Raw genomic sequence first — 22,757 nt, forward strand, 5'->3', positions numbered from 1 at the left:
GCAAGCGTTGAGGCACAGGCTAGAAGCATACAGTTTTATTCTGCAGCTGCCCTGTTATATAACATCCAAGCAAGCGTTGAGGCACAGGCTAGAAGCATACAGTTTTATTCTGCAGCTGCCCTGTTATATAACATCCATCCATCTTGCTAATAGTCTCGGCCCTCTTGTATTAAACAACTGGACCCCCATGGTCTCTACTGTGCTTTAATATTGGGTCCAGATAGGATACAGGTGAGATGCATGCACTTGGCCTTGTAAGAACAAGGAAGGAACCTGCTGCAGGAGTTGAGAAGTCACCAGGTTTTCCTCAGCTGGCCATGGAAATGTGTCTGCCTCCCTCTTTCTTGGTGTCTAGGATAGACCCGCATTGATTATTTTGCTCACTTCTGTGACAAAATACCTGACTCGGGCAAATTAAGGAAAGACGAGTTCATTTTAGCTTACAGTTCTGCGAGGTCATTCCAACATCCTGGGGAAGACACAATGTAGGTTAGAGACAGTGTTGTGGAAAGCTCGGAAGCCATGTTGCTCCAGCCCTTAACAAGCAGAGAAAGATCAGAAAGTGAGTGAGTCTGATCTATAAGCCCTCAAGACCCACCCCATGACCCATCTCCTCCAATGAGTCTCTACTTCCTGACTACCCTGTGACCCACTTCCTCCAATGAGCTTCCACCTCCTGATGTTTCTCCACCCCTCCCCACAAAACAGTGCCATCAGGTGAGGGCCAAGTGTCCAAACACTTGAGCCTGTGCAGACATTCCACGTCCGAACCACAGTGGGGCCCATTGTGAAAATGCACCACTAGAAAAAGCAGAAAGAGAAATGGAAGAATTCTGAGAGCAGGCCTAAGACATTCTCCCTTCAGTGGAGGGAAAATACAGACAGAAAGTTGTTCTGTTTTCCTCACCGTGACCACTGTTTGTGCTCACCTGGAGGACAACTGTTGAATATCTGCTGTGTGCCAGACAGCGTGCTAACTCGACTGCTGTGAAGCACGTGCATGTGTTCTATGTGTGTTTCGCACTTCCGTTGCAGGAGCCCTTGTTTGCCGCTCGGGTGGTCTACGACCTCCTGTTCTTCTTCATCGTCATCATCATCGTCCTTAACCTGATTTTTGGTGTGATCATTGATACCTTTGCTGACCTCAGAAGTGAGAAGCAGAAGAAAGAAGAAATTCTCAAGACAACCTGCTTCATCTGTGGTAGGTACCCCCCACACACACACACAAACACTGTGCTATGACAAGAGATGGGTGAATCACCCCCAGGTGCAGGATAATGGGTGGGCAAACTGTCCAGCCAGAAGAGGAATAACAATGATTTTCATTTTTCATATGTTAGGATAAATTGTATTGTGAAGGCTGGATACAATTCAGGTTACATAACGTTGCATGAGACTGGTGTTCTCTGCTTCCATAAATAGATGGAAGAACCATCCCAAATGCTTCTGTCATTATTTGTGCAATTTATACAGTCCTCTGACTGTAGAGCGTGCTGCCAGATGCCGGGAGGCTCCACCAACTGGCAAACGGGTTTTTAATCACAGTAGCATGTTGAGTATATTATTGAGTAACTTATTTTGCTAGATTATGAATACAAAGATTCTACTTATTGGTATCACCATCTGAGATGCAAAACTAGGCTTCTAGTGTTATAGATACACATATGTACATAATGCACCATGCATATCACAAAACACACAAACACTGTAGAACACACATACATACACATACATCTACCATAATGCCCTACGCATCCACACTACACACATGTACATAATATATTATGCATATCACAGAACACACAAATACTATAGAACACACACACCAACCATAATGCCCCAGACACCTACAGTACACACAGATACATAACACCACATGCATATCATGGAACACACATACACACATACATCTACCATCATGCCCCAGACACCTACACTACACACATGTACATACATAATACAACATGCATATCATGGAACACACAAATACTATAGAACATACACATACCATAATACCTCACATACCCACACTAGACACATACCATATGCTGTGCGCACACACTGCACATGAGTGCACACATACCGTTTTTTTTCTGCCTGTCATCATCTCTGGCTTCACTCGCCACTGTAGTCCTCTCTCTGAACCTGACTCCATCAGTTACACTCACCCCTCTTCCTCCTGTCCTTTGGTCTTCACTGCAGTGTCACACTGTCTAACTTAAACTAGGCCTCACTAAAGCCTGTTCTCCCCCTGCCTCAGATTTCCTTGCTTGTCTCATGCTCTTCTGTGTCTCTTCCAAACGTTTTCATCATCCCTCTAGCTGGGAGTGAACCTAGGAATAATGTATGATTGTAATACACGTGCTCTAGGGAAGCGTGTACATTAGCCATGACCTGTTTCAGTATTCATGCTCTGTGCTAAAACACACACACATGTGTGAAGGCACATACATACACAGACACACACACACATGTGCACACACATACACAATACACAGACACACACATATACACATGCATGCAGGCACACAAACACATGCACATACACACATACACAGACACACACATACACACACACACACATTCTATCTTGTGTCAAGGAAAGTGATAGAGAAGTTTCTAGGTTGGTGAAGTAACTGGAGGACTAACACTCTCCCAGATTGGGGTGAAGAGAGCAGTAACAGTCAACACGTTTCTCAGGCAGATGGTGCAGAGCTGATGTCAAAGACAACAGGAATTAGTTAGCTGCTGAGCTGTGTGGAAGCAGAGCGGCCAGGACCAGAGTCGGCATGGAAACAATATCAGCATAGCATGAGACTTCACTTACCTGTGTGTCACTGTGATTGAATAACACAGCTCTGTGGCAGAGCGTGGGGCTTCTTGTCCGCATGTTGGCTGCTCAGGAAGCAGGAAGACTGGAAGTGGAGGCAAGCTACAAATATATATATATATGTAATTATATATGTAATTTGTGACCAGTTCCACTAGAGCAAGGCAGGCCAGTAGTGTGGATGGAAGACTCTGTCCCTTGGTTTTTTCACTTGGGGTGCTTTGGTGGTTTAGACAGAGCAGACTACCCAACGCTGAGCACAGATTTGCTAGAAGGAATTTGAGGCTGAAGAAGAATCTCACGTCCATGTCTAGACTGGATGAGGGAAAGTGTGGTCCAGGTGATAAAACCCAAGTGTCCTGCCACCACTAGGGAAAAAGAAGGAGTTGAGGACCTGAAGGGATGGCTCTTCGATCCTGGGAGAGAAACAGACCCTGGGCCTTTTAGGGGAAAAAAATCCCACGTTCTAATTTCTCTCTTCTCTCTCTTCTCTGTGTGAAATGTACGGCTGTTTCCATTTCTTCAAGGGAATTGTTTGTGTATTGTTTTCCTTTGTCATTTCTCAGCAGCCTTCAGCCTCCCAAAGGACAGTCCTCTTCATCTGTATCTTTGGCTCAATGAAGTGTTCTATTCTTCTCGCCAGCTCCCTAGAGGGGGTTTTGCCACCATCCCCACCCCACCACACCCCACTCCCCCCGCATCCTCTCCCCATACCTCTGACCCCGCCCACTCCCCACAGTCTCTCCCCACACCCCTGACCCCACTCACTCCTCCCGCAGCCTCTCCCCATACCCCTGACTCCACCCACACCCCCACAGTCTCTCCCCACATCCCTGACCCCACCCACTCCCCCCCCCCCCGCAGCCTCTCCCCACACTAATCCTCCACACACATTTAGCTCTGCTTTTGCCAAGCGCGCATCACCAGTGCCACACTCTCCAGGCTGTGCGTTTACTGGACCGTGAAGCTGGCACAGCCTCAGGCAGCCACATGGACCCAGCCCCATCCCAGTGTCCCGTGTCTTCTCCCTCTTCTGTCTCTTCAGCTCTGGATCCTGTCTGACATGCTGTAAGCAGATCTGCCTTCAGTAAGCAGGGCTGGAAGTTCTCTCTCAAGTCAGCATCTGTCTCTCTCCTTCCAACAACGACTCCAGTCACCCTGGGCTAATAGATCTGCCTCCACAGGCTCACAGCACATCCTGCCATGAATTCTCACAGACACGCCTTGAGCCTGCTCAGTGATACGAGAATAACTTTTCCAAAGGGGGTTAGTATAAAATTCACCAGTAACACGGTGCTGTCCATAACTGTAAAGTTCTAGTTTTCATGACATTGAGACATCTGACAATCTGGGTCACTCCTCAGCCTCCTCCTCTTTCTCCTCCTCCTCCTCCTCCTTCTCCCATCCTCTTCTTTCTCTTCCTCCTCCTTCTCTTCCTCCTCTTCCTCCCATTCTTTAGTGCATTTTTATCCATTTTTCTCTCATTAATGTTTCAAATCTCAATCCATGTGCATTTCTTACTGTTCACATCCTGGATTCTAGTGTGTTCACAGTTGTGGGCGAATATTCTGGTTGAAATCCCAAACCCATATGGTTAACATGGGCGCTCCCGAATGGCTGTCATCACCCCACGATCAGCAATAACTGTTTGCTTCTGCTAAGTGCCATGCACCCTCATGCTGTAGAGACCAGGTGAACTCCCTAGGCAGGTAGACATTGTCCTGCATCCTGACATTGGAACCTTGGCCAAGCATCTTACTCAGAGCTGTTCTTTGCTCCTCTAATATAAGGAGAGTCTGAAGCTATGCTTTGAGGCTGTGTTGGCTGTAATCAATATCTTGTTTATAAAACCCCCTAGCACTGTGCAGAGGTGAGACTCAGCCCTCACCAAAGCCAGATGTTCTTCTTTGAGAGACACAGACCCACGTCGTAACCATTTTTATGCTTCCACATTATGTGTGGGGCTCATTTATTAGTGTTTGTGAATGAATGAATGAATGAATGAATGGACAGTAAATCAGCCCCAAATCTACGTTGTTTCTACACTTACACGACTTCTCAGTTACGCAAGGAAAGTAAGGCAGACCAACACTGAGGTTGATCTGTATTTCATATCAAAAACCTAGATGCAAGCTAGAGACACAGCTCAGTAAAGTGCTCGCCACACAAGCATGAAGACGTGAGTTCAAATACCCAGCATACACATGGAAAGCTGGGCCCAACAGTGTGAGCCTGTAATCAGTCCTCCTTAGGAGGAGAGGCAGAATACTGGAGCTAGCTGGCCATTTGGTCAGTACATGAGCAAAATGGAAAAGCCGTTGAGAAAACATGTGGCATCTACCTCCCCTGCCTGCGCACACACATGCATGTGTGCAGCACATGGGTGTACACACACAACCCAGGACTGGTGATTATAGATGGTTTCAGATTTTGCCACCCGGTGGGTATTGTCTCGATGGCATGATGTTCCCTTGGGAATACATGTGATGTGTCCATAATCTCAGAGTGACATTAGATCAACCAAGTCTGTGTTGATTTTCCAGAAGCTCCATGCTTATTCAAGAGACCGAAGAGGTCATTTAGTAATTTAAGCTGATCAAATTTTTGCTTTACAACAAATAGAACATCTTTAAGTACAGCAAATTAGTGTTTCTGTTTAAAATAAGATGGAAACTTTGGTTGAGCACTTGGCTACCGTGTGTGAAAGCTCAAGTTTGATTCCTTTTACCTAAAGAAAATAATGTAAGTTAGGGATGAGAGAGATGTCTCAGGAGTGAAGAGCACACAGTAAGCTTGTACACTGAGCTTGCGCACACTGAGCTTACACATTGAGCTTGCACACACAGAGCTTGTGTACACTGAGCTTAGACAGAGCTTGCACACAGAGCTTACACACACTGAGCTTGTGCACACTGAGCTTGCACATACTGAGCTTACACACACAGCTTGCACATAATGAGCTTGCACACACAGCTTGCACACAGCTTGTGCACACAGAGCTTGCACACAGAGCTTACACACACAGAGCTTGTGCACACTGAGCTTGCACACACTGAGCTTGCACACAGAGCTTGTGCACACTCAGCTTGCACACTGAGCTTGCACACACAGAGCTTGCACACACAGAGCTTGCACACAGAGCTTGCACACATGGAGCTTGCACACACAGAGCTTGCACACACAGAGCTTGCATGCACTGAGCTTACACACTGAGCTTGTGCACACAGAGTTTGCACATACTGAGCTTGCACACACAGAGCTTGTGCACACAGAGCTTGCACACACATTAAGCTTGTGCACACAGTAAGCTTGTGCACACTGAGCTTGCACACTAGACTTTGGTTCCCAGCACCCAGGCTGTCATACACTCATCCCAACCATTCCAGGCTTACAAGCACCTGTGACTTCAGCTTCAGGGATTTTCATGCCCTCTTCTGGATCTTGTGGGTATCTGTACACATGTGTGTGTGCACGCGCACACGTGCACATATACACACACACATACACACACACACTAAAGAGAATGGAGAAGACTGGATTCCCGGTCACTTCCTGTGGTAAAGAAAGCCTGTGATGCCAAGGTGGATACTCCCAGAAAGTTGTGACAGAAAGTGAGAGTCATTCTTGATTTTTCTGTCCCCTGAATCTAATCAGATAGCACAAAATCCAAAATCCTTCTTCAGTCTCTTCTTCATTTATTCAGTTCTTCTATCAAGTTCAGTTGAATTCCTGCAGTTGTCTGGGTTCTGTGTGGGTGGCATTCAAAGTCCAACCTGACAGGAAAGGTGAAGGACAAGCCCAGACAGACATATGTTCATGGCAAAGGGTTGCAGGCCTAGGGGATCGGCCATCTGGTCCACGTGGTGGTGCCAAAGGCTGAGTGAGGCTGGGTCTTGAAGAAGAAGCCCCTGAAATGCAGAGCGAGTACACCTAGAGGCAGAGTTTTCCCAGAACCTGCAGGATTTCGAGGTTGGAGAGAAATCCATACAGTGGTTAGCATAGGAGACTTCAAGTGCCTGTTCATGGGAAAGGGGGCCAAAGAGACAGCCTTTCGTTGAGTTAAGTTAGACAAGCCTACAGGTCTCACTGGATTTCTCTACCAGGCAGGTAGATATGGAAATTGAACCTAGGAACAACAGCCAGTCTGGGTGGTAACGATGCAGGAGCTATCGGCATTGTTATGGTTACCCCTGGGACTGGACGCCACACCACAGAGAGCAGGAACCTCTCTCTCCTCTGTCATGACTCTCCTCTGCTATCCTGGCTCCTTGCCCCTCCCATCCATCCCTTCTACTGTCCCCTAATTTCTACCCAAGATGTATGTCACGAATAATCCTGAACCTGCTGTCTCCTCGCAGAAGTATGAAGCGAGAAGAGAAAATGCTATAGTTTTGAATTTGAAGCTCTCTGGGTTTTTTTATGTGCGTCCTGTTTGTTGTTTTGAGCAGGACAGTGGAGGAATGAGGTTTCCCCACACCCCCACACCAGGCCACCCGCCTTCATCTCAGCTTCACCACAGGGACTCTTCTGCTCTTGTGGCCCTTTAGAGTCAGGAGTGGCTTATTCAGTGCTGATTCTTCCCCCAACTTGAGGAGTTAACTTGGACCATGCTGGATCTATTTCTTGATGAGTATAAACATCATACTGGACGTTACACTATTTGGATGGCTTTGTAGTTGTCAGCGGAAATAGGTGCTCAATAAAACTCCAGAGGGTTTTCAAGCATTTGCCTCGCTCTCATTTGCTGAATCACCTTCTGAGAGTCTGCAAAGCCCTTGGAGCCATCTGTCATCTTGTCTTCCTTTACGTGCCCTTAGCCACACCTACAGCTTCAGAACAGGGCACAAGTTACCTGTTTCTGCTACCGTGTTGTGGGTTAAGCTATGATAGCAAACGTACTTCAACATCATTATTTTATTACTTTGCAAACAGGAGAAGCTTGAATGTAATTCTGGGGGATTTTACTTTAACACTTTCTTTTCTCGATGGCTGCATTGAGATGTAATTCATGCCCCTGAAGGCTTGCGCACTTGATGTCTACAGTTCAGTGCCTTTAATATGTTCAGAACTGCGTGTAGAGTGTCACGATCCATTTTAGGACGTATTCACTGCCCCTTTCCATAGCATCCCATACCCTTCATCCATCGTGTTCCCAGCAGCCTCCTGTCACCCTGCACCCTGGGCAGCACTGGTCTGCTCTCTACCTTTATGCCTCTGCTTGTTTTGAAGATCCAGTCAAGAATATCTGGTCTTTCCGACCAGCCTGATCCTTTAAAGGCTCCTGTCTATGGTCGATGCTTTTCTCGTGACCCTGACAGAGTCTGACATAAGCAGCCTGGGGGAGGAGAAGTTTCCTTTGGCTCACAGTCGAGGAGCCATCGTAGCAGGAAGGTGTGGTGGTGGTGCCAGCCCCTAGGAGTCCATGGTGGCTGTGGAAGGTTTCTTGCTTGTATATCAGTAGACTGAAAAGAGAAAGTAGACGTGTTCTCTGGCTCTCTCCTTTTCCCTGCTCTAGTCCTCTCAGGACTCCTCCCAGGACTCCAGCCCATAGGATGGTACGGCTCACACTGTCCTCCCCCCTCAGCTAATCCTCCCGGAGACAACCCCACAACCCACACTTGTGTGCGTCTCACTTAAAATTTACTTACGTGCATGTATGTGCATATATACTCTATATGAGAGCAAAAATCCTCAGAGGCCAGAAGAGGGCATCAGAACCACTGGAATTGGAGTTACAGGCTGGAGTGAGCTGGCATGTGGGTGTCGGAAACTGAATCTGGGTCCCCTGTGAGAACCATGAACACCCTTAACCACTGAGCCATCTCTCTACCCCACCCCCAGCCTTTTATTATTTCAGTCAGATTGAAAATGGAAATTAGCTCTCATGTTGTGCAGTACCACGTGTCAGTAACTCAGGCCTTCCTGTTGAACAGAACATCCTACGAGATGCCTAAACTATGTCTTTCTGCTCATCACCAATGGGCACTTGGGTTTTCTCAAGCATGGGGTACTGGGAATGTGCCGTGGTGAACATCCTTGTGATCGTTTTTCTGTGCCCATGGATTTCCATTCCTCCTTCATGTACACCTGGGTGTGGTCTCCCGAGTCACGCTGTGGCTCCGTGGAATCTTGGAGAGATGGCCTGTTTTATAAAGTTGCTGCCCTATTTTACATTTTTTTTTTTTTAGCAGCACGAGGGACAAGTCTCTCCACACCCTTGCCCAGATTGTCATTATCTGCTTTTGATCTTAGTAGGAGAAGGTTTTACTACTGAATACTCTTAACTCATACAATCTCTGTTTAATTTGTTGTTAACTATGTGTCAGACACTGTTGTAAACTATTTGGGCCAGAATGAAGGACAGAGACAGATATCTGTAGTCGGAAAAACACACAGTGAGTAATAAATAATCAGGGGTAGCACATGTCTGCAACCCTTACAGTCAGGAAACAGAGGCATTAAGAGCATATGATCGAAGCCAGCCTTTCTTACACATCAAGTCCCAAGCCAGCCAGGGCTAAGTCGTGAGACACTGTCTCACAAACAGAATAGATCAAGAAGAGAAACAGATAAACGGACATGCAGATCTCCGGTAAGCACATTCCTTTCTTCAGTGCTGGCCTGCAGCAAGCTCTCCCTAGCAGTCATGGTTTCCTCTATTACCTTGGAGCTGAGATCCAGCACAACGTAACAACTTTGACATAGCTGTTGTCAGCCTGGTAGGATGTGATAAGCAACCCAGGAAAGGAGGGAAGAGTGACAAGGTGTCCGAGAGCCAGCAAGACAGGAAGGGACTGGCTGAGTGTGGAAGAGCATTGTCGTGGCACCTTAAGTTGCCTGTAAGGCGAGGATTCAACAGAAATGTTCATGGATGAGATAGCCAAGAACACAGCAGTGTAAGAGTTCTGTGGCCAGACAACCGCCTAGCCACAGCCCCTGATGAAAGAGTCTCTCTGTAGACTAGCAAGAATCCAGCATGGCTGCCTAGGAACCAGCAAGGGGAGTGGGGAGCGAGGAGGTAAGATCAGAGCTGCAGTGGGCCAGGCCACATGGGAGTTAGCACATAAATGTTGCAGGAGACACAGACAAATGAAACTTGCCATTGTGTGTAATGCTCTCATCTCTATGAATAGACACTTGGTATAACCTATATAAAACAGTTTATTTGGACTTATATTTCAGTAAATATAAAAGATACACCTTCACGGCAGGCAAGATGTAAGCATGGGCCATGTCCTGCCTGTGTCTTGGTAGATAAGGAAGCAGAAAGCAGATAATGCCCAGCTGGTTTTCTCTGTTTTCTTACCTGGCCCATGGGATGGTGTCTCCCGTGTACAGGGCAGGTCTTCCCATATCAGTTAGTTGTCTCTGGAAACAGCTTCATGGACATGCCCAAAGGTATCATTTAATCCAGTCAAATTGTAATCAATCCGAAACTAACGATAGATCAGTGGGCAAGGTTTCAAGCATGAGAACCTGGCGCAGCTGCCACAGGTTTATTAACTCCAACGTCATGGCGGACAGAGACCCGAGCATCTCTGGAGGTTGCTAGCTGCCTGTTTATTTCCAGCTTATGATATGAGAACCTTTCTCAGGTGAAGAGGTCAGAGAGTGACGGAGAAGCACACATGCACTAGCACACGGGCTCGCACACATAGACACACGTGTGCACGATCATCACACCATCCATGTCCAAGTGGAATTCAGCTGTAGCTAGACATCTATATTTATCTGACATATATTTTACCTAATGTCTGTGCAACACAAGCCCTTCTCACAGGGTATTGTGTGGGGCTGCTGCAAGGGCCATAGCCAAGCACAGCCATCATTGGTCAGGTTTCCCAAGTCATTCTGTCATCCGTGCTGAGAGAGGAGGGCACAGGGGACACAGGCAGGTCCGGGCAGCCAATGAGATGATCCACATGTAAGGGACGGAATCAGCAGAGGAGATCAACATAGACGTGCGTACGTGTTGAAGGAAAAACACAGGTTATTTCAGCGTGCATTGGGTGTGGCATGTTTGAGAAGCAGAGAGATGTCAGGATGATTCCCAGGCTTACGATGTGGACTACAGGGAAGCAGCCATTAAGTAAAGAGCGGGAGGCTGTGGAGGGTGAGGGGGCTGGAGCTCACGGTGGCATTGGTCCAGTGAAAGAAGGCACAGCTGGATTGTATACCATCTTCATTAAAAACATCCAATAACATAATTTTAAAGGTCCACTCATCAACTGGGGGCAGATATCTTAAAATGTATTTCTTTTGTAACTTCATGCCCGAGTGGCTTTTGAAACAAGCTCAGAGATGGAGTAGTCAGGATGGGAAATACAGTTTGCTGGTCCTTTCCCCAATGTCTGAACAGCAAAGGCAAACCCAATCCCGACATCTCCTCCCCACGCCGGTAAGACGCAGTTTTCCATAGATGTTTCTCTTCATCCCCACCCACTTTCTCTAATAAGCTTCTCAGTTTCAAGAGAGGAAAGCCTGACTACTCAGATCCTTCCCACAATTCCACCAGAAGCTGGAAATGTGGCTCAGGGAACTGGCTAGTTCTTTCTCAACTTGGCATAAGCTGGAATCTGAGAAGAAGGAACCTCAACTTTGAAAAATGCCTCCATAAGATGGGGCTGTAAGCAAACCTGGAGGGCATTTTCTTAATTAGTGATTGATATGGAAGGCCCAGCCCACTGTAGGTGGTACCCTGGGGATGGTGGTCCTGGGTTCTATAAGAAAGCAGTCTGAGCCAGCCAGTAAGCAACACCTCTCATGGCCTCTGCATCAGCTTCTGCCTCCCGACAGTTCTTTTCCCGACTTTCCTTCAATGATGGACAATGAAGTAGAAGCCAAATAAACCCTTTCCTCCCTAGCTTGCTTTCGGTCATGGTGTTCTATCACAGCAGTGGGGTTACTAAGTAGGACATAAATGTGTTTTGGGGAGGATTGTGGAAGGACTTTGGAATTTTGGTCTACAAAAGCCATTGAGTGTTGAGAGCTCAGTGGGATGTTCTGTAGGAGCCTGGAAAACAAAGATGTCATACTCAATGCAGAAGATGGAGGCCTGGCTCATGGCATTTCAAAGAGAAGTTCAGAGACTATCAAGGCCATCTGTTATTTGAATTGAGATGTTGTGGTTCTGGTTAGCTGGGGCTGAAGAATCAGCCGTGATTAACAGGAGACCAGCACCACTGAAGTAAAACCTTGGCTTTGCTGACAATTGACGCTGGTTAGCTGGAGCTGAGACAATAACAGTGATCAAGAAGAGATCAGCGTCACTCAGGTGAGATCTTCTGGGAAGTGTTTCATGAGTGCCAGCACACAGAAGCCAAGGTTCTACCTCGTATTGGCAGCCAAAATTGGTGGTGTAAGAGTCACTCAGGTGCTACTAGTTTTGAAGGCATGAAGGGGTCAGGAACAGCAGCTGAGGCTTAGCACTGTGAGAGGCCACTGGTGAAGGTACACCCTCAGTAGCAGGTGAAGGCCCAGGATTAAAGGGGTCATGCAGAGAAGAGAGGCTTGGCACCGTGAAGAGAACCTAGGAGAAAATGTTGGTGAAAGTGAAGGCCAGTTGCAGCAGAAACCCCAGCTTTTTGGAGATGTCAGTACCATGAGATAACCACCAAGAACAGCAGCAGCACTGGAGTGGAGCCTGCCCCGGCTTAGAAGGATAGTTGTGTTTGCTGCAGAGAGCATAGCCAGGTAAGTGACCCAAGCCCCTTAGAGGAGCCTAGAAGATCATGAATGAGGCCCAGATACTGGACACTGAGTTATTTATACTGTTGGAGTTTGATTTTGCTTTGATCTGATCGTGACTGTGCTCTGGCTTTTCCCTCTCAAAATAAGAAAGTATTTAGCTTATTTTATTGTATTTTATTTTATTTATAGGAGCCTGCCTACACTTGAGAGACTTTGAATTTTTTATTAAAAAAGGTTGAACTTTAAAGTATTTGCATTTGCAAGGCTGGGGGGACTCTAAGTTTGTGAAATGTTTTATATTGTGATGTTCGTATTAGTTAATATGTCATCTGGGGACTGAACAAGAAAGGCTATGACTTTACAGTGAGGCGTCTGTGTGTCACGGTGACAAGGGATCAATTGTGCTGGCTAGTTTTATGTCAACTTAGGACACAAGCTGAAAGGAAGGAACCTCCATTAAGAAAATGCCTCCATAAGATTGGGCTGCAGGCAAAAGTGTAGGGCATTTTCTTAATTAGTGATGTGGAAGGGCCCAGTCCACTGTGGGTGGTGCTATTCCTAGGCTGCTGGTCCTGGGTTCTATAAGTAAACAGGCTGAGCAGGCCAATAAACAGCATTCCTCTATGGCTTCTATGTCAGCAGCTGCCTCCAGGTTTCTGTCCTGTTTGAGTTATTTCCTTGGCTTCCTTCCCTCGATGGTGGACTTTGGTTTGGAAGCAGAAACCAGATGAACCTTTCTTTCCTCCCTAACTTGCTTTTGGTCATGGTGTTTCATCAGAGCAGTCGTGACTCTAATGTGGACACCTGGGAACTCAAGTGGCCACCCATCCCCAACTTCCCCAAGTATAGTGGGCTAAGGGCCCCGGAGGGGTGTCCTTGCCCCTGCACAATGGCTGTCTCTGATGGATGGCTTTTGCTGGTTGCAAGTGAATCTGAAGACATGGTTCAGCTGCTTTACTTTAACCCAAGGCCTAAATAGAAAGAATCTTTTGTTTTACTGCCATGAGGAGTCAGTATTCTTTTTATTTTTTGAAATCTTTGTGTGTGCCTGTGTATGCATACCTGTGTGTGTGTATGTGCACACATGCACTCGTGTGTGTGCATGTGCACCGGCCTATGTGAGTACAGTCATACACATGCCAAAGTACATACATGTGCAGATCAGAAGACAACTTTGGAGTCACTTCCTGCCTTCCGCCTTGTTTTGAGGCAGGGTCTCTGATGTGTTTCTGAAGCCTGTGAGCTTCGAGGCAATTCTCCTCTCTCTGCTTCCCATCTCACAGGAGGTGTTCTAGCATTACAGAATCACTCTACTGAACTGGACCTTTCTTGGATTTGAGGAATCAAACTCAGATCACCTGACTTGGGTGGTGAATGTTTTTAACCTCTTGAGTCATCTCCCAAGCCTCTTTTATCTAGAGCTTTTTTTTATATTGTTGCTTTCAATTATAACAACATTTTAAAGTGGCACGCTCTCCCAGAAAACAGGTTTGTTGTTGATTTTCAATAATGGCTGTGTCTGATTTTTATGCTAAGAAGTCCTGATTAAAAGAGAGATTACATGCACAGTGTTTGCTGTGTCTTACAGGCCTGGAGAGGGACAAGTTTGATAACAAGACAGTGTCCTTTGAGGAGCACATCAAGTCAGAGCACAACATGTGGCATTATTTGTACTTCATCGTCCTGGTGAAGGTGAAGGACCCGACAGAATACACGGGGCCTGAGAGCTACGTGGCTCAGATGATCACGGTGAGTAGGACTGCCTTGGCTAGTCCTGATTCCCAAGCTGGGACCATATTGCAATGCAGAGGCCTTTAGCATCCTTGTCTCCCTGCCCTTCCTCTTGGGCAAGAAATGTTCTAGCTCTGTCTTTTTGTGAGCCTTTAAATAGACCTGTCAATCACTGGAGAATTTCCACATTGCTCGTCATCCTCCTTATCTAAGCAAATCTGTCCCTGGTGCATAGATAGCATCCTTCTGTGAAGAGCTTCCTGTTGATGTCTCTGACCTCTGACCCCTGAACCCTGACCCTAAGCCTCCCGAGACTCTTAATCATCACTGGATCCCATCACTGGATCTCTCAGGCCCCAAATCTGGAACCTTGACATTGTCACTTGCAAACAGAAGAATCATGCTTCAAGAGATTCCTTGTGTTTCCAGAACTAGTCATTCAAGAAGTCGTGTGTCTGGGAATGCCGGTGTTCTAGGGGGACTGGCAGGAGAGTGCTGGCTTCTGGCTTTAGAGCACATCTGACTGGCCCTTGGGCTCAGTCCTAAGAGTAGTGTTTGGTCAGCACCTGTGTGGGAGAGAGAGGTGAAGAGTAGGGTAAGGCAGGCAGGGTAAGGAGAGGGAGGAAGGAAAGGGGTTAAGGAGAATGTTTCTAGATTTGACCGTGTGGGAGCGGGTCACCTATTTAAAGAAACAAGACACAAGACTGGTCACAACCTGCCCATCCATCCATCATCCACCCATCTATCTATCCATCCAATCTGTCTCTCCACCAACCTATCATCTATATAACAACCAATCTGTCCATTTTTTATCTATCTACATGTATATGAATGTGTATACACACACATCCATCCATCAGTATATCTATCCATCTGTCCATCTGGGTGATGGCTTAGTAAAAATATAGGTTGACACCTATGTAATATATATATTTGCCTGCCTTTCAATAGCCTTGTGTTTCCAGAAGGATGGATGAATATGTGTGTGTGTGTGTGTGTGTGTGTGTGTGTGTGTGTGTGTGTATGTATGTATATATGACTTTTCTACCTCGGCGTCTTTCTGACTTCTTCATTCTGGATGTCTGACTGTGGTTACTCCTCTACATTCTTCCTTTGACAGGACAGAATCTAGGGTTATGTCTATTTCTCCATGTCTACCCTTCTTCCCTCTTCCTCTTCTAAATATGGGGGAAAGGAAATCAGTGCCCTTAGGCACTCACCCATGGATGCAGTTACACATTCTGGATGGTGTTTGTGGGAAACATTTCCATCCACTCTTGAGGAGAAAACGCATCTGAGGCACAGAACTTACAGATGTGACCCTGTGGCTGTTATTTCATCAACATTTGGGTAAACCCAATAATTTTGTGTTCATTTGGCTCCTGTTAAGTCTTTGGCATGGAAATATCTCAGAGAATGCCTGAAATGATACATCCCTCTTCAGTAGAACTCAGAGCTCGGTTGTGAGGAACAACCAGTTGAAAGTGAGAGAGCCAGGCTTGCCCAGTCATGTGATGAGAATCTGCAGAGCCAGGCTGAGAGTCACAGAGTGATGTCCCGTGTGGGAAGGTAATGGGCAGTGTATGTCTGTGTGTCCTGAAGAGTGATAAATATACAAGGCAGGACTTGTTCTGTCTGTATGTCCTAGACTTGTTGTATCTGTGTGTCCTGGGGAGTGATAAATATACAAGGCAGGACTTGTTCTGTCTGTATGTCCTAGACTTGTTGTGTGTGTGTCCTGAGGAGTGATACACAGGGCAGGACTGTGCAGATGGGTTTTGTCTGCTCGACCCGCGAGTTCCTGAAAGGAGTAGCTGGAACGGAGGCTGGAAGTGAGTCACCCAGACCCTCACAGGTATTAGTTCTCAACATCACTGTGACAAACGCTTGACAGACCTGGAAGGAAGAAAGATGTGGGGGGATGGATGCACGGGCCTGTGCACTCACATGTGGTAGGGGGTTGTAGGTGTGTTGGTGTGTATGCGCATGCTCGCACACGTAGAGGCCAGAAGTTGACACCAGGCATCTAACTGTGTCACTCTCTACAGTATATTTGTTGTTAGACAGTCTTTCATCAAATCTATATGTGGTTGTTTGAATGAGAACATTATGCTTGACTGTCCATCTGCAGTTGGTGGAACTGTTTTGAAAAGGATCGGGAGGTGTGGCCTTGTTGGAGGAGGTGCGTCACTGAGGGTGGGCTTAGAAGTTTCAAAAGCCAGCGCCATTCCTAGTTAGCTATCTCTGCCTTCTCTTGTGGATCAATATGAGAGTGCTCGGCTACTGCTCCGGCACCACGCCTGCCTGCAGCCTGCTGTCATGCTCCACACCATGGTGGTTATGGACTCTAACCCTGTGGTTCCATAGCCCAATAAACCTTTCTTCTTGGTCATGATGACTTAATCACAACAACAGAAAAGTAACTATGACCCTAGCGTTCACTGTCACAGTGAGATTGGATGAGTGAGCGCCAAGCACCCACTCATCTCCATCCTACCTCTCCAGCACTGGAACTGCAGGCACACACGCCGCCACGCCTGGCTTTCACACAGATGCTAAGGATCCAAACTTGACTCCTTATGCTTTCAAACAGCAAGCACGTTGCCTACTGAACCAGCATCCAGAACTCAAAGATTTATTTTGCTCACGGTTCCAAGGGTTTAGTCCATGACCACCTGGCTCTGCATTTGGGGCCCAGAGCAAAGCAAGGAATCATAGCAGTGGTGTATCACACAGGGAGCTGCTTGCCTAATGGCCAACAGAAAGCAGAGCTGTCCACAGCTATGCTAACAAGAAGCAGAGAGGAACAGGAACAGGAAGGTGCCAGGGCAAAATGGAGACCCTAGGGATATGCCCCAGTAACCTACTTCTCCCAATGAGACCTTACTTTTCAATAGTCTACTCAGACAGCAAATCCACCACTGTATTAATCCACTCATTGGGTCAGAGCCCTGGAAGTCTAATTGTCTCTAGAAAGGTCCATATCCTCATGGTCCCACCCACGTGAGTCCTACCGATCTCTCAGGTGTATATCCATCCAATCAAATTGACAATCAAGATCAATCAGACACTCAGGGCCTCGTTAGTTTCCCAGTCTCACTGTTCATAACAGTGACTCACTTCTGAGAGACAGCAGAAAAGCCAGCTGAGCAACAAATGTCAGCATCTGCGTGCGGGTTCACAAGTAACAGAAATCCACTGATGGTCATTGCCGAGGGAATGGTGTGGCCTAGCATAGCATCAGGCAGTGGGGTGCAAGTTCATAGGAAAGGAGAAGATAGAACCACAGATGGTGTCTAGCAATGAGTGAAAGTGAGGTGACACTGTGGAAGGACTGGGGGGGAGAGAAGTCCAAACCTCCCTGGGGAGGAGGAGGGCCAGAGATACCTGGTACCAGAGCCTGGGCATGGGAAGAAGGTGGTTTGTCAGTGGTATGGGCCCCTCTGTTAGCAGGAGCTGTTTGAGGAAGTGGAGAATCATGAATCTTTAGGTCATTTTCTACAGGGGACCTTAGCTCTGCTGATGCTGAGGGGCCTTGGGGCTTGTGAATGAGTCCCGAACCTACCTCTTACCATCAGATAAAGTGGAGAAACTGCTGAGTTCTCCCCACAGACAGCAGTGTGTATGCTCAGGGACCCAGCAGCCCTGCCTGGTATAGTGCATAGACTCTTGCTCTCCGTGATCTCCTTGCATGTGTCTGTTTGAGATGAGGCCTTGCTCTGTCGTCCAGGTTGTCCTGGAACTCACGATCCTCCTGCCTTCGCTCTCCTAGTTCTGGCATTATAGGCCTGTGCAGCCACCATCCCTGGCAAGTGTAGGGACTTAAATAGTTCTTACTGTGACAGCCCACATAGGGTGGCCATCAAAGCAAGGCAAGGTAGGCAAAGTGAAGGAAGGCAGTGTGAAGAGAAAGAGATAGAGACCAAAGCCTGGCTGGGGACCTTCTGCTTAGGAGATGGAAGACAGACACACAATGGATGAGTAAGAAGACAGCAGAGGCCCCAGGGGCAGGGCTTGGACGTCAGTGTTGGAGTTCAGTGGCCACAAGAAGCCAGGAGGGAGATGCAGGTGTGAGCTCTGGGTTCTGTGAGATGGAAATCTCTCCCTGCAGAGAAATCCACAGCGAAGACCTGACACCGTCTTCAGCCTGGACATTCCGAGCAGTCAGTTTTATCAGGCAGTCCCTCTTGAGTGTCTAAGTATCTCAGTTCTTATTCATAGCCCTGACCAGGACTTCATACGTCAGAGCCCTTTTCCAGAACATCTCAGGAGAGATAAGAGCCCACAGGCTTAGGCTTGGAAAAGTCTTCTCCCGGCTGTGTGATGTGTGACTCTAAGGGAACAGGCTTCTTCCCTGAATTTTAATGAGCGGGAGGGGGACATCGTATTAGCTCAAGTCTGAGGCAAACAAGACTGTTCACGCAGAAGTGCACTCATTTTGGAAAACGGAATGCCTGTACATTATACACCCAACTCAGAAACTGGTACTCCAGGCTTTATGGGGCATGGGGGCAGGGCTTGTGATCCTGACCCTCCAACAGAAAGAGACTAGCACATACAATTCCATATCCGAGTCACAACAAGCTCACAGTGCTTCTTGGGGTTAGAATCAGAAAGCATATTTGTGCTTCTGTGCCTGGCCAGTGACAGAATCTACCTGTCTTAATGAGAACCCTAGAAATGTGCTTCTTAATAACCAGGGCACAGACCAAGCAGATCCATCTGGGAAGTGGTTAAGGAAGGTGTTGGTAGCTCAAGGTTACGTGTGCATTTTCTCCTGGCAAGCAAACCTTCCTGTGTGATCAGAGGAGTGCCACTTGGCACTAGTGTTCACCGTTGAACAGAATATGAGAGAGGAAAAGAACGGAGCATACAAGAAAGCTGGGGTCGAGAGGAAGAATTCAGGAAGCTGGGCGAACATTCAAGAACTCCCTGGCTTTCCTTGGTAACGGCCTTGGAGCACCATGAAGCCCGTTTGCTCTCCCTGTTACCCCAAGGTAAAGGGATGTCTGAGGAACGGCGAACAGAGACTGTCGGAGAAAGTGTGCAGAGCTTTTAGCTGTCCCCCTAACAATGGGGGGGGGGTCATTCTCCTACACTTAGTGTCATCTGCAGAGATGCATTAGGGGGCTTTGGTGATACTTGCTACTTAATTTGACAAAGCATCCCAGACCAAACCTGCACCGCACATACAAGGTAGTCCCTGGGTATTCAGGGAATCTGTCTTGTGGTGCCCTGATGGCACTGTCTGTCCCTCGGGCCCTTTAGCTACCTCTGTGACTGTAGCTTTTAGGAGCCACTCAGTGGAATATCACAGTTCTAACCCCCTCTGCTCCTTTGACTCTTAACTGACAATCACTTCCCAAATTTTTGTTAGTGTGATCGTCTATTTTAACGCACATTCACACAAACTGTAAATTCACTGAAGACCATACCAGGGCATGTTGTGATTCATTGCTCTGCATACTACCAGGGCAGCTGATATCCAACGTAGGTGTTAGGGGCAATTCAGTAGACATGGGTTATCCCCACCACGCTTGCAACTGTGCTAAAGGTTGAGTATACAGCTGAAGGAGAAGCCACCGTTTCCTCGGGGAAGCTTAAAGCATTGGCTAAATGAATAAACAAAACAACCAGCAAACGAATGAATGAATAATTTCCTTGTAGCCCTCTGGTAGCTGGATATAATTTATAGAAACGTGCACCAGCATAGTTCCGGCAAGAGATTGAAATTCAAATTTCCCATCATGGAAGCACCATTTCCTCTAAAACCAGAAGGTGAAGACACCGCATAGGATTACATCACCCACACTGTCTTTCAACATGGTCTCTTCCTGGCGGTGCTGCAGCCGAACACCCACAGGCCTCCCTTATACATCCACAGGGGGATGCCTCACTCTCTCAGCAGGGGAGCAGGGATGTGAATGGGGGAGGGGAGCTTTCAGTTTATCTTGGCCTCAAGAATGGATACCACCAAGAGTTTTTCTCTATGATAAAATGTCCCAAAGGGCAGCTTAATAGAGGAAGGGTTTATAATGGCTCATGGTTCAGGGAGTGTAGTTCATCGTGCGTGACGTGGTGGCCGTAGTACATGAAGCCACTTATTTGGTGAGTCAGGAAGCAGGGGCGGGAGGATGCAAGCACTTGGCTTATGCCCACCCTTTTCTCCTTTTACTCAGTCTGTGGGTGGTGAGGAGCCCATGAGGAGGTGACTCACCTTAGGGTGGGCCTTCCCTCCTCAGATAAGTCCCTCTGGAAATGCCCTCGCAGGCACAACCAGACGTGTGTCCTCTAGGTGATTCTAAATCCAGTCAAGCTGTCCAACATGCAGGTGAACCATCAGAAGTGGCATGGTCTTTCCTGTGAGAAAAAGAAAAGCTAATCACTCACCACTGTAGCCATACGAAGAGCGAGAAAGACTAATGACTCTCCACACGTCGATTTCAGCCTGCAACTTAAACTCTGTCTTGTTTAGTTAAACCGTATTTGTGAGCAGTAACCCCCGAGGGCAGGGGATGTTTGGGTTCACAGAAGACATCAAATTGTCTGAGATTTATGTGTGGCTTGACAGTGCCGTTTTCCAGCTGGATTTCCTGCATTATTGTTATGTGTTATAATTATGAAATTATGTGTTCTGACTCTATTCTTTTAATCTACGCTGATTATGTAATTGGATCTAATGAAGCCAATTATGAAACTGGTCCATTTTTAACTAAAACACATTTTAAAGATTTGGGGGCTTAATGAGACACTTTTGAAAATGTTTCCACGGTAAGGCAAGCCACGCGCTTGCAGTTCAAGACACACAGTTAAGTCACGGTGCACATGCAGACGGCCACCACCTTCGCTGTTCCCCCCACCCCGTTGTAAGTGGAGACATGTGTCTTCGGCTCCAGAGGGCTGGAGTACAGAGCCCAGTACACTGTTCTTACGTTCTACTTAGCACTCCTATAAAGGTCCATGAATCGCTGCCTTTGAACATCCCTTTATGGTCCCTTCCACTGTTGCTACTGTGTGAGGGAAGTACAGAGTCCAGCAGTGTGGCTGCTTCTCACTGTGGGGATCCTGCACCCCAATCTCCGTATCCCAGTGCTAAACATGGAGGTAAAAGGATTGAGCTTCATAGTGTCAAAAAATGCTTTGGGTACATAGAACTGACCTGGAGGGTGGAGCTAAGGGCAAAGCAAGTGAGGTAAGGTTATCCCCCAGTAGCAGGGCACTAATTGAATTGATCAGAAACTTCAGGAGTTGTCAAGAAGCCATAGAAGTGGGGTAGTGGCACATGCTGTGCCTACGGTGGGTCAGGCAGAACTTGGAACAGAGTCCAGGTGAACTATGTAAAACTGGGGGTATCTTATCCCACTGTCCCTGGCTGTCCTGGGGCAGGCATTCATGGAAGGGAACACCTTCAAGTCGGGCTCAGGGCAACAGGGAGAGATGACACCTCCAGAGCTTGAGACAGTGGGCAATTCAACAAGGTGTTCTAAGCTATTTCAGCATTTGCACAATCCCATCTCTGTGTACAAGTTAGACACAGTCTACAGGTAAGCAAAGCCCTCTTGAGGAATTGCTGTATAGATCCAATAAAATCACACATGCTAATGACCTTTGATCTTCATCAAAGCTGCATAACAGTCGAGGGGGTTCTGATAGTGCTACCTCCATTATGCATCTGAGCAGATGGGGGTGCTGTGTCGGTGATGTACCACACCCGAGAGTAGTCAGTGCAAGCCTATTGGTCAGGACCCCTGGATAATAGAGAAGGTCTGCTTTCCCCACAAGCCCACGCTGTCCTCAGCCTACCCAGCAACACACTTGGTCCTGTACAGAGGAGTGATTTTAAGAATTCAGTCCACAGGGCAGGGAGAAGACCTGGCCAGGAGACAGGAAGTCAGATGACAGCCCTGCAGTGGCAGAGAAGCCTGAGAGGAATTCTAATGGGAAGAGAGAACTGGTTCCCAGCCGGCTGGCAAGGGAGGCTCCCTACAAAAACAAGAATCATAATTGCAGCCATGACAGCGCAGGCTGCCTCTTGTTAACTTGACAAGGATTTTCTGGACAGCACACTGCACCGGATCATGATAAACACAAGAGCCAAGCATCTCCGCCCTCCCAGGATCTATTCTACAGAGTCACAGTTTGGAGAGAGGTAGGACAGACTTGCCAACAGCCAGAGAGATCTCAAAACAAGTCACGCATGTCATTGTTCCCCCACAGGAGTTCTTCCCTGGAACTCCCACGCAGGCTAGCCCCAGCCTGCTTTGCGGCTACACTACAGCTGTCTTGATTTTTTTTTTTAATGCTTTTCTTATCATCCTCAGTCTTTTGCTTCTTCTCCCTTTGGTCCTTACTGCCTTTTGTTTTATATTCATTCATATTCCATATTCTCTCTCTCTCTCTCTCTCTCTCTCTCTCTCTCTCTCTCACACACACACACACACACACACACACACACACACACATTCTCTCTCATTTTTCTGGCTTTTGAGCCAAGGGCTTACTCTAT

The 22,757-nt window shown here is 47.3% G+C and overlaps 1 protein-coding gene across 2 annotated transcripts in view; it reads left to right on the plus strand.

Moving 5' to 3' along the window:
- Itpr2 (inositol 1,4,5-trisphosphate receptor type 2) overlaps positions 1 to 22,757 on the plus strand; it is a 384,041-nt gene that overhangs the window by 332,807 nt on the left and 28,477 nt on the right. Inside the window, exons 54-56 of one of the 2 annotated variants that reach the window (XM_028757613.1) lie at positions 1,036 to 1,201; positions 14,109 to 14,269; positions 14,487 to 14,579. In XM_028757613.1, coding sequence (XP_028613446.1) covers positions 1,036 to 1,201; positions 14,109 to 14,269; positions 14,487 to 14,534 — 375 coding nt within the window. In that variant the 3' untranslated portion in view covers positions 14,535 to 14,579. Of the gene's footprint in view, positions 1 to 1,035; positions 1,202 to 14,108; positions 14,270 to 14,486; positions 14,580 to 22,757 lie in introns of those variants that run through there. The other variant, XM_028757612.1, reaches the window with a different exon arrangement.

This window comes from Grammomys surdaster, unplaced genomic scaffold, assembly GCF_004785775.1.
Source record: "Grammomys surdaster isolate TR1022 unplaced genomic scaffold, NIH_TR_1.0 126176, whole genome shotgun sequence".
NCBI lineage: Eukaryota > Metazoa > Chordata > Mammalia > Rodentia > Muridae > Grammomys > Grammomys surdaster.